The sequence below is a fragment of the Oryzias latipes genome, chromosome 23 (assembly GCF_053564925.1).
Source record: "Oryzias latipes strain Hd-rR chromosome 23, Olatipes_Hd-rR_3.1".
NCBI classification, from domain to species: Eukaryota; Metazoa; Chordata; class Actinopteri; order Beloniformes; family Adrianichthyidae; genus Oryzias; species Oryzias latipes.
The window spans coordinates 2,683,882-2,698,783 of record NC_136259.1 but is presented as its reverse complement, the minus strand read 5'-3'; the positions used below and the strand labels follow the sequence as shown (position 1 = coordinate 2,698,783).

At 44.9% G+C, this 14,902-nt stretch overlaps 1 protein-coding gene across 2 annotated transcripts; it reads left to right on the top strand.

Annotated features, from left to right (window-relative positions):
* Window positions 1–813: 813 nt before the first annotated feature.
* On the top strand, window positions 814–14,851 carry hcfc2 (host cell factor C2). Of its 2 annotated transcripts, none has more exons than XM_011490864.4 (16): window positions 814–1,051; window positions 2,506–2,815; window positions 2,884–3,086; window positions 7,385–7,469; window positions 7,600–7,703; window positions 7,785–8,015; window positions 8,092–8,295; window positions 8,378–8,442; window positions 11,113–11,176; window positions 11,268–11,321; window positions 11,392–11,447; window positions 11,519–11,662; window positions 11,740–11,937; window positions 13,494–13,791; window positions 13,883–13,940; window positions 14,011–14,851. In XM_011490864.4, the coding sequence occupies exons 1-16, from the start codon at window positions 886–888 to the stop codon at window positions 14,018–14,020; spliced, it is 2,250 nt and encodes a 749-aa protein (XP_011489166.1). In that variant the 5' UTR covers window positions 814–885; the 3' UTR covers window positions 14,021–14,851. The 2 variants fall into 2 exon arrangements, with proteins under 2 accessions (XP_011489166.1, XP_004082919.1); XM_004082871.5 differs by having other exon boundaries at window positions 816–1,051; window positions 11,113–11,191.
* Window positions 14,852–14,902: the final 51 nt, after the last annotated feature.

Genomic DNA, 14,902 nt, shown 5'->3' with positions numbered 1-14,902 from the left:
AGCCCTTGTGCTATCTTGTGGGGTCCAGATGACCCCACCCTTACACTGACGTGTTCTCCCTACCATGACAGATGTAGATTTAGGGACCTGTCTGTTGTGTACCCTGTCTTCGCCCAACTGTAGTTGGGATAGGCTCCAGCAACCCAGTAAGAACAAAAAGATTTAGCAGGTTAAGAAAAATGCATGGATGGATCCAAAGGTGGATAAAGGTGGAAAGATTTCATGTAATCCATGGACACCAGTGAAGATCACAAATCATTGAAGAAAAAAGGTTCAGAGCACTGTCTAGTGGGTCTAGATGACCCAACTCCCAACATTTACATGCCTTGGAGGCACGTTAATGACATCATTCATGACATGACTGTTTATGAATGCATCTCATTATGAATTTCTTTTTCTTGTCTTTTATTTTATCAACTATAGACTAAATAGTTATCACATGTTATTTCAATAGGTCAATTAAGATCTATTGAAATAACATGTGATAACTATTTAATTTAGCATAAACCTGTATGATTGATTTGGTTGATCTTGAAAAAAATATCGAACTTATTTACATTTAGATTTGTCCTTCTCGAAAAGGCTAAAAGCGATGAACACCTACTACTCTTCATATCTAACTATTCTCAATAGTTAATTTACTGAAATGCAAACTTCATAGAGCTTTGAACTTGTGCTATTCTACTTGGTTAATATTTTCATATCCAAACAAATTTTTAATATGTTAATCAAAGTAGTTCTTTGATTGTTTTGCTTTCTTCGAAAACCAAACAAAGTGAGACCTCTTTCGTTTTTCCACCTCTTTGTTTGAGATCTGCTTCCTTTGGCCCCGCCCACATCTTTGAAGCGTCAACAGCGCCAAACTTCTGGCCACTTAACGGGAAAATGAGCACCAGAGTCGAGGAGCCGCAATGGAGAAAAGTTCACTCGGTCACTGGCGTGATTCCGCGGTCCCGACACGGACACAGAGCCGCCGCCATCCGCGAGCTGATCCTCGTTTTCGGCGGCGGGAACGAGGGGATTGCGGAGGATCTGCATGTTTACAACACCGGTAAGCTAACGTTAGCCGCGCGCTAGCTAGCAGGGAGGCGGCTAATGTTTTTAGCATCTGTCTGAAGGAAGAGGCCGTTCTATGGAGCTGTGTAGCACTAGCTCATGATGTTAGCCTTCAGAAAGCATCAGCAATGAAGCTTCTTCTTCTTCTTTTTATTTTTATTTATTTTTTAAACATAGATCTGAGGCTATTTCTGCTAAGACCTGTGTTTCCAACTGCTACACACTTTAGCTTAGTTACACAACTTTAAATAAAGTCAGCTAGCTAGCACAACACAACCCGAAATTATCTGTATATCATACAAACGTCTAATTGTTAGATATAAACCCACCATGTGAATATCTGAGCAAAAATGTTTGTTTTTATCGAAAAATGTATTCTCTACTAGTTTGTACTGTTAAAAATAATTTCTTCATAGCACTAGGATTATTGCAGTAGACTCCACTAGTTGGAGGATAAAATAAACTGTTGTCAAAATATCTCACAAAAGGTGAGTACCTAAGGCCCACCTGATGAAAAATTGTGTTTTTAAAATGTTCTTGTGGCCTTATTCTGTTGATGAAGGACATATAGACAGCAAATTGAGTCTAACGTTGCTTTTCTCTGTAATTCTCTACTCAAATCATTGTAAATCAGGAAAAGCGCTTATTTGTGACGTAGAAAATATGCTGGGGGGCCACAAGCTCCATGCTCCGAGTGCTCAGCATTGTTGAGGGGAACGGGGGCGGGATTGCACTGTTGAAGTTGTGTTGGGGACTACACAACTACTGCTGGTCTGCAGAAACCACTTCCAGAAAACGCTAAAAACCGCGTAGTATGAATTAAAAGACCACTGGAAACGCTTTTACAAATCAAAATCAAAAGATTTTCGGAGAGGGACTTTTTTTTAGAATAAAACTTTATTATTAACTCTATTAAAAACAGTAGATACAATATTAATAACACTGAAAATACACTTGCAAAGTGAAGAACAACAGTCATTATCGTCAGGTGTGTATGAGGCGCTGCAGTCTAATAACAGACAGGAAGAGAGATCTGTGAAAGCTCTTCTTCCTGCAGCGAAGTGTTAAAGAAAAAATAAGTTTTATTGTTGATTTCATAACAAAATGGCAAACGTGGCATTAAAAAAAAGTTCAATTCATCTGTCGTGTTGAGCTCTGAAAAGGCTGATTATTGCTGATAAAAGACGTGAAGAGCAACACAGTTCACTTGGAAAAACTTCCCATCATCCCTTCTGACCAATCGTCTGCCCTTTGGGCCCTCTAAGAATTCTGGGTAGTATAGTCATGTCACATTTTCCGACTGTTTTATTTTAATGCGGCCTATAATCTGGTGTCCAGAAAATCTTTTGTGAAACTAGCAGCTGGATGTTGACGCCTCCTCCTGTTTGTTTCAACTTCCTGTACCTGGACTCTCCGCAGTAATCCTGACGTTTTCCTTTCTCTGTTCAGTATCAAAGCAGTGGTTCCTGCCTGCGGTGAGGGGCGACATCCCCCCCGGCTGCGCCGCCCACGGCCTGGTGTGCGAGGGGACGCGGGTGCTGATCTTCGGCGGCATGGTTGAGTACGGCCGCTACACCAACAGCGTGTACGAGCTGCAGGCCAGCCGCTGGCTGTGGAAGAAGCTGAAGCCGCGAGCTCCCAGAAACGGCGCCGCCCCGTGCCCTCGGATCGGACACAGCTTCACTCTCGTGGGGAACAAATGTTACCTGTTCGGAGGAATGGCCAACGACAGTGAAGACCCCAATGGCAATGTGCCGAGGTAGAGTGGAGCAGGAAACCCTTCCCGCAGCTCGCCGGCGTGGTCAAAACGGCCGTCTCTGCTTTCAGATACTTGGATGACTTGTACGAGTTGGAGCTGCAGACGCTGTCGGGGGCGAGGGCCTGGAACATCCCTGAGGCGAAGGGCAGCGCTCCGCCAGCGCGGGAGTCCCACACGGCGGTCGCCTACAGCGGATTGGGTTCTCCGAAGCTTTACATCTTTGGAGGGATGCAGGGGAACCGGCTGAACGACATCTGGCAGCTGGATCTCGGTAAGTTTTACAGAATCCTCCTCCAGAAGATGGCAGAACTTTTTTTTAGTGTGTCAGAGTAGCTGCACCATTCCTTGACTTAAAGTTTCTTCGGGTGTCCTCGGAAAAGACGTAAGTAAGTACATTTTTTAGTAGGGCTGGGTTGATGAAATCCATTCATTGATCTGAATCGATCCAAGCTTAATTAGATCAAAAATAGATCCATAAAAGTAAAAATCAATCTTTTATGTCTTTCTTTTTCTGGTAACCAAAGGATAACAGCAGTAAAGCCAAAGTCTGCTAGCTTGATGCTAACATATAATGAAATTTCCCATAGGACGGCTAATGCTAACGCGCGGTCCACCTAAACATGCATTGCTGACTAAATGAACAGCTTTATAGACTCACAGGCAGGAATTTCCCAAACTCTTTTAAGAAAACATTTTTAAAGTAACCGTTTGTGGTCTAAAGTCCTTTTTTTTTTCTGTAATCTTCTGGAATAAAGTGTGATGCTATAGCGCCAGCTCCACCTAGTGGCCAAACTGAAACGCAGGTTTCTTAACGATCAGCACATTTAAGTTGGAGCTTCTCCATTTCAGAAACCATGAAACACTTGATGGTGTTAACAATCCATTGGTTTATTATTTCAGTAACAGTATGTGTATTGCATCAGAGTTATATGAATATCTTCAAAACATCTATAGATTATTAATGTATTTCTATACACATATCGAGTGAATTGAAAGAATTGATTCTAGCTGTCATGCGCTATTTTTTTGTATGCTATTAATAAATCATGATGTGTAATTAAAACGTTGAATAAACGTTTTTACCTAATAATTGATGCGAAAAGCCTCATTTGGAAGAATTTTCATTTAAATTTGTGACATTGTGATCAAAAGATCAACATACAACTGAAAAAGGGTCCTTATGACGTTTTTTCATGATAGACCTCCAACCTTTACTTTCTCACAATTTCCTTCAATCTCCAATAATGAAGAAAGAAACGCATCTCCATTTTAACACATAAAAACAGTAGGAATCACTTTTCTGAGCAATTCCAAAAATATTGACCTCAAACGTCTTATCAATACCAAAATAATCCTGTTTCTACAGTTTACCGTCCCGTGGGATCAGCCAGTGGCATTACTGTATGACACCAAACACCCCGTGGGGCTTTATCCCTCACATAACAGTAGGGCTGTAACGATACACGTAGTTCAAAGTAAACTTTATTCTCAATCTCTATGATGTTTTCACATACATAGAAATTGAAATTCCGTTTCTCTTCAAACTCCAGTCTAAACGGGAAATCTAACTTCTCCAGGCTGTCAGCTTCCTGACAGCCTGGAGGAGGAAACTGTCTCTGAGTCTGCTGGTCCTGTCCTGAAGACGACGTAGTCTCCTCCCGGATGGCAGCAGACTGCAGGAGCTGTGGGATGGATGGATGGGGTCATCGGCAATGCAGAGGGCTTTGCGGGCGAAACGGGTGCTGTAGAACGCCCTAAGGGCAACGCTTTCTTTTACAGTACAGTACTTACAGTGTACTTAAGTGGTATTTACATGGTACTGTTTATGGAATTGACTGGGTACGTACATGGTACTTTTTGTGTCTACTCTGTACTTACATGGTACTTGCTGTGTATTTATGTGGTACTATTTGGTTCATACTTATGTGGTACATACTGGGTATTTATAATATACTTACTGGCTATTTAAATGTTGTGTAAAGGTGTCTTTTGTGGTACTTTTTTACACCTTTACACCTTTGTGGTACTCGCTGTAAGTTTCATGGTATTTACCATGAATTTACCACAGAAACTACCCCTTAAGTACACTGAAACTGGACTGTAAAAGAAATTCAGCCCTATTTCCACTCTATTACTTGGTACTTTCAGTAGTAAGTACTGGGTATGTTCACGTATTACCTTCCTGTGCAGTGTACATCCACACTTAGTCTTCTGACCTCACCAAAGGAGACAATGCTAACTTGTTGGTTAGGGTAAAGTAACTGCATTGTAAAAACATTCTGGCCTTTAAACGGACCAAAAGCATGACCCCACATGTCGTCAGTGTAATATAGACAAAAATACAATAGATTTGACTGCAACTATTACAGAAATGACTTTGGCTGGAAAAGGTAATGATCTTGGCCATTTCCAGTTTTCACGGTGGGTGACAAACTAATGAGTTATGCAAAGGAGTGTGAATCATTCCTGGAACAACACAAAACTCTGGAAGAAAAGATAAATAATCTGTTCTTTGGAATGCTCCTTTTTACTGTTTTGTACTTAAAACAAATGTCATTGTGATGACACTCTGTATGCTGCAGAAGTGTATCATATTAAAGATTGTTGTTTTCACTGCTGGCTTGTTTCTCTTTACATTTGCCTCATGTTACAAGAAGCAATCAGGCCAGAATGTTTTTACAATGCAGTTACTTCACCCTTACCAACAAGTTATCTCATTTGGTGAGGTCAGAAAACCAAGTGTGTTTATATTCACTGTACGGAAAGGTAATACGTGAAGATACCCAGTACTTACTACTGAAAGTACCAAGTAATAGAGTGGAAATAGGGCTGACTTTCTTTTACAGTCCAGTTTCATTGTACTTTAGGGGTAGTTTCTGTGGTAAATTCATGGTAAATACCATGAAACTTACAGCGAGTGCAGACTTAAATTCAAGGCACTTTATTTGTACTTACCTTGTTCTTACATGTGGTAAGTACCACAAAAGACACCTTTACACAACTTGTAAATACCCGTTATGTATATTATAAATACCCAGTATGTACCACATAAGTATAAATCAAATATTACCACATAAATACACAGCAAGTACTATGTAAGTACAGAGTAGACACAAAAAGTACCATGTACGTACCCAGTCAATTCCATAAACAGTACCAGGTAAATACCACTTAAGTACACTGTAAGTACTGTACTGTAAAAGAAAGTGTTACCATTTAAGAATAGAATCAGTGTTTGTGTTTTAGAAAAATAACAGACAGCAACATCCAACGCTGCTAAAAAGAAGAAAAAAGTAAAATCCTTGTTTAGACTGAGATCAACTTAAAGGTTTCCGGAATAGAAACATCCTGAGTAGAGGTTCAAACTCTAGAGTTGCCAGAGGTCTTTTAGTTATGATTATGCTGTTTTACGCCAAAATCAACCCATGATCTCTCTGTTGGCGTTCTCTCCCACTAGCCTTTCTAGCTGCTGACCACGTCCACTCGCCCTATTCTTGGTGATGGGTTGTAGAGCAGCAGGCGCCCGGCGGAGGTCCGTTGTAGGTACCAAAAGTATAGGGCCTGCGATAACTGTTCGGGGTCCTGCGACTAATGATGACGTCACACTACGGCAACACCGGCACGGGACAAACTAGGGCTCTATATTTTCATTTCACGTTTGGTTTTGTAACCTAAAGTTCTTTTCCTCATAACTAATAATGCCATTTTGAATCTTAAGAAGTGTCTGACATAATTGTTTGTTACACCAAGTGTATAATAGGGGGACACATTGGCAATATAAGCTTATTTGTCCTACGTGAGTAAATGAATGACTGTATGAGAAACAATATTTATTTATGGTGTGCAGTCTGGTTTAATTGACCCAAATGTCAGTTTCTAACAGTTATGATTGCAGTATTAATATACTAACTACTAAAAAAAAACAACGTATGGTTTTGTTCAATTTTTATGTATTATTCAAGTTATTGAAATAAACAACCAACCAAAAAACCAATGAATTAACACTAAAACAAATGCTAAATGTCTTGAATCCAATTTTCTACTCGTCTCCGTAGATGAAATGCTTTTTAAATAAGTCCTTTTTGATATATAGAGGGCAATCTTCTTGTACAAGTATCCATGTTTCTCACGAAGAACGGTGCAAACTTTGCGGAACAGTCACTATCCTAAATGTCATCAGACCAGCGTACAGCCAACCCCAAAATGTGACGTCATCATCAGTCGCAGGACCACAAACAGTTATTGCAGGTCCAATACTTTTGGTACCTACACCGGCACCATCTCCTTTTGTTTTTGAAATCTTCAGACTCTACTCAACCTGGCCCCTGTACTCCCCCCTCCTCACCCCCCTTGATACTTGCCACAATTGCAGCGTCGTCAGACTATGTCATCATGTGACGAGGATGAAGAGGAGAGGTGAAAGAACGGTGCCCCTGTGCTGCCGGTCCTCACCCTGACGAACTGTTGTCTGTTTACCAGAGAGTCCTTAACCCTGGTGGGGTCGCAGAATGGTGATCAGGAAGGCTGAATGACAAGCGGGGGTAACAGAGATTCCTCTTCTCTCTTCAGACTCCATGGTTTGGTCGACACCTGAGCCGAAGGGCCCCCCCTCTCTACCCAGAAGTCTTCACTCTGCCAACGTCATCGGAAACAAGTGAGAAAGATGCGTGAATGAGAGTTTGCAGGTTCAGTAACTCTGTGTCAGCAACCCTGCCACCCCAAAAGTAATCCTTTTTGCTCAGACAATGGATGGACTAGTAACCAGCTTGTCCTGTGGCCCGCAGGATGTACATTTTTGGCGGCTGGGTTCCCGCTCCAGAGTCACAGAGGCACACGGACTCGGCGGTGAAGTGGGTCTGCACAAACTCCTTGAGTGTGCTCAACCTGGGTGAGTTCTTGGGACCTCAGAGCTGGAGGGGGTGGGGTTCACTGAGACGGCAGAGGTGACGGTTCTGGCGTCCTGTCACAGACGCCATGTGCTGGCAGAACCTCGGCCCGGAGCACCAGGAGGACGTGGAGTCCCAGCTGCAGAGTCAGGGGCCCGCCTGCGACGATCCGTACGCCTGCAGGCCCAGAGCCAGAGCTGGCCACTGCAGCACAGCCGTGGGCTCCAGGCTCTACGTCTGGAGCGGCCGCGACGGATACCGCAAGAGCTGGAACTACCAGGTCTGCTGCAAAGACCTCTGGTACCTGGAGACAGGTGAGGCCGGTCGGCGGCGCGGGCGAGGAGCCCGGACGACAAACGTGACATCCTCTCTTCTGTCTTCTGCCGCCAGATCTCCCGGCTGCCCCAGAGGCGGTGATGCTCATCAAATCCACCGTCAGCATGCTTCACGTGGCGTGGCGGCCCGTGGCCGCGGCGGACTGCTACATCCTTCAGATCCGACCAGTGTGTCAAACCGTCAGCAGTGATTCACAGGGAAAATCCACGGATCCAACTGGACCGTCGGGGCTGAGCGGGAAGGACGGACAGACTGCAGGCCAGGAGAACTCTTCCATTAGGAGACAGCGACACGCAGCAACACGAGTGTTTGTGTTTACATGAACGTCTTCTTCTCACAGGCGTTCAGCCAGTCCAAACTCCAAGTGACGGAACCACCGACCCAGAAGACAAAGCTTGCGGTCAGGTGAGAGGGACTCCTTCAACACCAGGACATAACACGGTCATTCCATGACGTCAGTTGTGTAATTAGTCAGAGAGTTATGGCGATTCAAAAAGTAGATTCTGAAACGGAGACAAAGCAGCAAAGGTAGAAAATTAACTCAGAAATGCTGCCAAGGTGTTGTTTACCTTTTGGCATTTCCCTTTAGGGGACGCCACAGCAAATCAGCTTTCACTGATTCGCACAGGTAGTTTTGGCAGAGATTTTCTACACCAGATGTCGTTCTTGACACATTTTATCCGGGCTGGGGACCGGCATAGGGACTCGTGGCTATGTTGCACAAAGGGTCTTGCCCATTGACTATATATGGGATCTAGGGTTGGGCGATGTCCCCTAATTTGGCCGTTGACGATGTTTGCTGTCAACCATCGGGATGGACGATGACATCGTCGGGGGGGGTGTTTTTTTTACATTTTTCGTTCTTATATAACTGCTATTCGTTATTTTGCTTTTTTCATTTTATTTCCCAACTAATGGTTAATCCGCGATGATCCAGTATAAACTGAGGGAAGTGACTTTAACAGAAAAAGTAACAAACAAAATAGAAAAGAAGTAGTCGCTCCCGCACTTAGCGGAGTGGACCGGCGGAGTGCGGATTTACAGCTTTGTGTTTGATGGGAAGGGGGGGGGGGTACATGAGCGGTATGTGTGGGAGATTTAGGACTGCGATCCGTCCCGCAGCTCTAGGGGTACGAGCTACCGAACTCAGAACCGGGTCTAAACGTGTCTGAGCACAGCTCGGATCGTCAGCACACACAGCGGTTTAAGCATCAAAGCAGAAATGTCGCTCAGTCCTTAGAAAACATTCAAACAATCACGCGGATTTGTGTTTCCAGTCGTGTCCCGACTAAATAAAGGCTGATGTTATTCACAGGATGCAGCGCCACCCAAAGCTAATGTTGTTAGCCCGTGTTAGCATACTGCTAATCCTGGCTCCGTTCAGAAAAAGCACTGACCACACGGATTAAAATTCAAATGATGAGCGAACAGGTGTTTGATAATAACCGTAACATTATTAAAGGCACGTTTAGAAGATCATCTCGTATTTTACCGAGCTGACATGTCAATATATATAGCCGCTCGGCGCTGTTTAACATTGTTTTGTATTGAATTGTTACATTCAATAAAGTTTGGAAAAAAAAGCCGCTCGGCGGAAGTTGTATCCCCTTCCGGTTTTCAAACTGCGCATGTGCGAATGATTTATTCCGACCGAAATTGTGACCTTAGTGAACGTTTTTATATTCTGAAAACATTTTTCTGGGCCCATCTACACGGTTGGATTCTAATCCGACCATTGATCCCATCAAGATATTTTGTACATGTAACCGCGGCTTATGGTGTCGACGCGCAACGTGGCGGGGGCGTGGCATCACGATGGTGGTCTCTCCATCGGGATGTCAGTCACCCATCACGATGGACGATGATATCGTCCATCGGCACAACCCTAATGGGATCTGGACTGAGTGACACCTCACGTTCAAAACAGGAAGTACCTGCTGGAAGAAGCCAGAATCCCATGGACCTCTATAGAGACTCAGTCATTCTACTGGTCAGAAGAACCATTCTTACTATGCTACCTTTTTCTTCACGTCTTGCTAATCCAATTTTTTTTACTCATATTTTTCCTTTATGGCAAGTTATTCACGTCATCAATTGACCAATCGGATGCCTCAGTAAAAGCATGTGGTGCCCGCTGGCCCCCACCTAGAACGTTTGATTGACAGATTCTCCTGAGTCGCTTTCAGTGGAAAAGCTGTGGAAGTGCAACAAGCTCACTCGTGATTGGCGGTAGTAGTTGCCATAGAAACGTTGGCTCAGACCGACTCAGACCAATCGCTGTCGTCTGGCTCCAAGATGGCGATGTCCATACGGCGGAAAACTGGCCCCTGAACGGTGCTGGCACTGGAAGAAAGGGCTTTTCTATGGATGACGTCAGGTTCTTTTAAAAAATGCTGCTTAAAGAACATATAAAATTAGCAGAGAACAGCAGGTTTATTGACAGATGATTAAAGAATAGCAGATTAATAGACATTTAATTTTCCACGTTATCCGCGTTAACGGTTGAAGAGTTAGTGCGTAGAGCGTCAACACTAGAGCGAACACTCTGGTACTTAAGGCTCAAGCTGTTCGGCCATGACAAGAATAAATGACTATGGGATGTTTAAAGTGTCCCAGCGTCGTTTTTCCTTCACTGAAGCTCTTTGGAAAAACAATTGGAGCCGCGTCACTTCAAGAAACAACTACTAGGGGTTTTGATCTGCAAATACTTGATGTTCTTGACTTTTCAAAAGCTGTAAAATGAGCCTGGATCCTTTTGGATGATCACTTCATCAGTTAAACTCTCACAGTAATCTGGTTCCAACAGGATTGGACTTGCTGTCTGTCTGTTATTTAGTCATTTTATGTTTAAAATCTATAATAACAAACATTAGGTGGATCGTTAAAAGAGGAAAAAGGATTGTTGAATGAAATGGAGAAAAACATTTTAGGCAATTGTTACGTTAAAATTTATAATGAATTTGCCAGCATTCAATCCAGGATTCCACTCAATTTAGCATCATTTGAAAGGGGGAATAACGGATGACGGTGATTGAAATGTCTTTTCCGTAGGTTTAAACGTCTGTTTGTTGTCAGGAGGCCTTCCAGCAGCTGGACATCCAGTCTTCTGTGGAGGGAGAGAGCGCCGAGAGGACAGCAGGTCCGTTCAGAGCCGGTCAGTGTTCCTGTTTAGTGATCACGGATGGGACTCCCTGTGAACGTTCTCCGTTAATCCCGTTTCACCGTTGCAGCTGGCGGACAGCCGACGGCATCGGAGGGGGACAGCAGACGCCAGAACCAGCCAGGTAACCGTGACGCTCAAGCGGCACTTTTCAAAAACGCCATCCTTGATGTTTTCGTTTTCGTTTTGGACAGAGGATCAGGCTGCTGTGGCTGACAGAAGAGGAAGATCGTACGGACTTAAAGATGAGGTTGGAGCGCGCTCCGATCATACATGTGCAGCTGCATCGTTGGACTCAGACCATGATCCTTTTCCCTTCAGGCTCAGGGGAGTCCAGACAGCGGGGAGTGGTTTGATGTTGGAGTCTTCAAAACGCTTTTCTCTGAGGTCAGCCGCTTCTTTTTACCCGCCGACAGCGACGCCGTGGCAGCAGTGGGCAGCAGCAGAACCCCCACCAGCAAAGAGGTAAAGATGGGGCGAGCATCGCCGCTCTGCTTCCTCCTTCTCCGGCTCATCTTTGTCTCCTTTTGTTTTCCCATCAGCCCCTTGCCTGCAGGAGGCCGCCGGGGCCTCAGGACTACCAGGGCAGAGAGCGGCGGGAGCTGCTTCCCGGTCAGGCGTACAGGTTCAGGGTGGCAGGAATCAACTGCTTCGGTCAGGGAGACTTCAGCCCCTGCAGTGAGTTCAAGACCTGCCAGCCCGGCTTCCCCGGAGCGCCCTCTGCTGTCAGGATCAGCAAGGTGAGGCGCGTTTGAGTGCGTCTCTGCCACTTCAAGTTGGCCTAAAAAATGTGCCAGCTTTAATGCTGCAAAGCAAACTGAATTAAAGTGGGCGGACAGGCGCCACACGACCCTTTTGACCCGCCCTCAATGGCTGCGCGGCTGCTACACGCCCCTGATTCACCCCTCCGGCCGCTGGTCAGACCTGCATGTGACAAAGTCATGAAAAAAAAGCAGTTTTCTGTTGGTTTTATCTCCATAGCAACAGTTTTATGTTTTGGTTGCCTGGGGTGATGGACATGTTTACGTACCGTTTGGATTTCCTCGCCAACTGAGATTTTCGTTAACCACGCCCACATTCAAAATATGTTCACATCCTGTCTTATATCATTTGGTTTTATTCATGTAATACATTTTTCACAAGATTCTGGTAAAAGAAAATGTGCCAGCAACAGGGAACCGCCGCCATTGCGAGCTCGCCACGCTAACGGCAGATACGACATCAACGCTTTGCCGTAGTAAAAGCCTAAATATGAACTTTTTATGAACATAAGACTCCGCTGTGTTCTGAAGATGACCTTTGAGAACTCAAAAAAAAACAAAAAACAATGCATTGTGGTCTATATGCACCAATTTAGTGAGCATTAATGCACACTGAAAGTTTGCAGAGAGTTCTGGGAAATGTAGGCTGTGTCCTAATTTGAGGGCCGCATCCTACAGCGGCCGCGGCCTTCCTGGTCCATCGTCCAGCGAGTGGGCCGGATTTGAACGGCTGTGAATTTGGACGAGTCTAGCCTTGAGATAATTCCAGCCGTTACATTGACGAACGTCCTGTCGCCTAGCAACCGTGAGTCCCGAGTAGTGAACCGGGCATGGAGCTCAACACTTTCCTGGCTTATTTGATCCAACTTTGAATCTTGGAGGTGTGATTCTCTCCAACTCCGGGTCCCACAGTCCGCCGATGTTGTCAGAAAATCTCCGGGTTCGGCCGCAGTGCATCTTGGGATTTGGACAGCATAGAAGGATACGCCAGACCAATCCTCGAAATCTGGAAAAATAAAAGGCCGTATTTGAAGGAGTCGCTGAATTTGAACACCGGCGCCATGACGTAAGCAGCTTCCAAATGCGGCCCAGGAAGAACGCAGCCCTCGGATTTAAACACGGCCACAGATTCAGACGGCTCTACAAAACGGCGAATGCACTGCACAGCACGCCACGTAGCGAGTAGTGAAGGAATTCAGACACAACCGTGTGGCGCGTGTGTGTGAAGGGTCTAAGATGCTCAGCGATTGAGCGTTGCCATGGAGATGCTCACCCAAACAGGTGCTTCTGGACACAAATGACTCACTACGGCCTCAGCCATAACCGATTTTTATTCCCAAGCAGAAAAGAGTCTTCCGCTCCTGTCTGCTGATGAGTTTTACATTAAAAGCGGAAAAACCGGATTTTCAGTCTAGTTGTGGAAAACTCGATTTAGCCTGTTTTTGGGTAAAGATCAGTTCGCCACTGCTTGTTTTTTTTTTGGTCCGGAGAAGACTGAAAAAGCGTTGTTTGTCTTTCTTCCCGTCTCACCAAAGGCCAGCGATTCGGTCCAGATCACCTGGGAGGCTCCCTCGTCTCCGTCGGGCCGGATCCTGGAGTACTCCATGTACCTGGCGGTGAAGAAGAACCGCTCCGCCTGCTCAGAGCGGCCCGGTCAGATGGCCTTCATTCGCATTTACCGCGGCACCAAGACGTCCTGCTCGGTGAACTCCTCCAACCTGGAGAACGCACACATCGACAGCTCCGCCTCCAACAGGCCGGCCATCGTCTTCCGCATCGCCGCCAAGAACGAGCAGGGCTACGGCCCGGCGACGCAGATCCGCTGGATCCAAGGTGGAGGAGCGTCAACCTGACGCCTCCTGCTCACTCTTCACAGTAAAACCATTGGGGAGCTGGATTTCAGCCTCATCTCTTCTTTCTGTAGATCCCATTAAACTGCGGGAATCCAGCAGCGCCGAGGCAGAGCAGGACGCCGCCGACAGGTAATCCCGCCACACCTGAAACTGCCCCTCTAACCAGGACTCATCTGACCGCTCTCCCTCCCTCCTGCAGCTCCAGCTGAAGGCGATTCCACCCTCCAGGGGAAGAAGGCGGTTCACTCAGGAAGACGGGCGCTGAGACGCCGTACACGTCCTGAACTGCTCCCTTAATTTATTCCCATGTATTTAGTGAACGTCCTGTAAATACGTGCTGACAGCGGCTTTCTGTGCGCTCTGCTGGTTGATGGTTCAACGACCAGATAAGTTGAAGAGAAGCCAAGAATCAGAGAAAGTTCTGAAGATGTTTCAGACGGAAAACCGCTGTTGCTTCAAAGGAAACGGGCTGTATGAAATATCTGCTCCTGAAAAAGACAAACATTTATATCTGTAAAATAAAAAAAGTCGTTTTTTACTCAGATGTATGGACCAAGTTTATCTTTGTGTACATTTAATCGCTGCACGTTACTGTAAACATCGGTACCTTTACATTTCAGTCATTTTTTTTAAACTATATTTTTTCATGGAAATGCTATGAGGTAATCATCTGTGGTGTGAAACCCTGAGATCAGAAGACGTGTTTGCACATGTGTAATGTATGTAAACAGGTGAAGACTTGGTCAGGTTTGACATCACCCAGGTGGAGCTGTCATCCCTGTCTGTTTAACGTTACTATGGCAACAAGGAAATCTGTGACTTTAATCCCATTTGACCAAATTAAGTTTGGTGATGGTAAATACAACTAAAAACATTGTTTTAAATCCCGGTTTTTAAGCAAGTTAATTGTTATTCTTCTAGCTGCCTTTTTATATTTTCATTGTCAAATGAATATTTTATGTGGCCTACAATTCAACTTTAATCTGTTTTCATGTTATGTTTTCGAATAAAAATCTAAAAGATGCAGAAAAAAGTAACAACGATTTGTTTGTGTGTTCAAAGAAATGTTTTTCTATAAAATGCAAATGAAG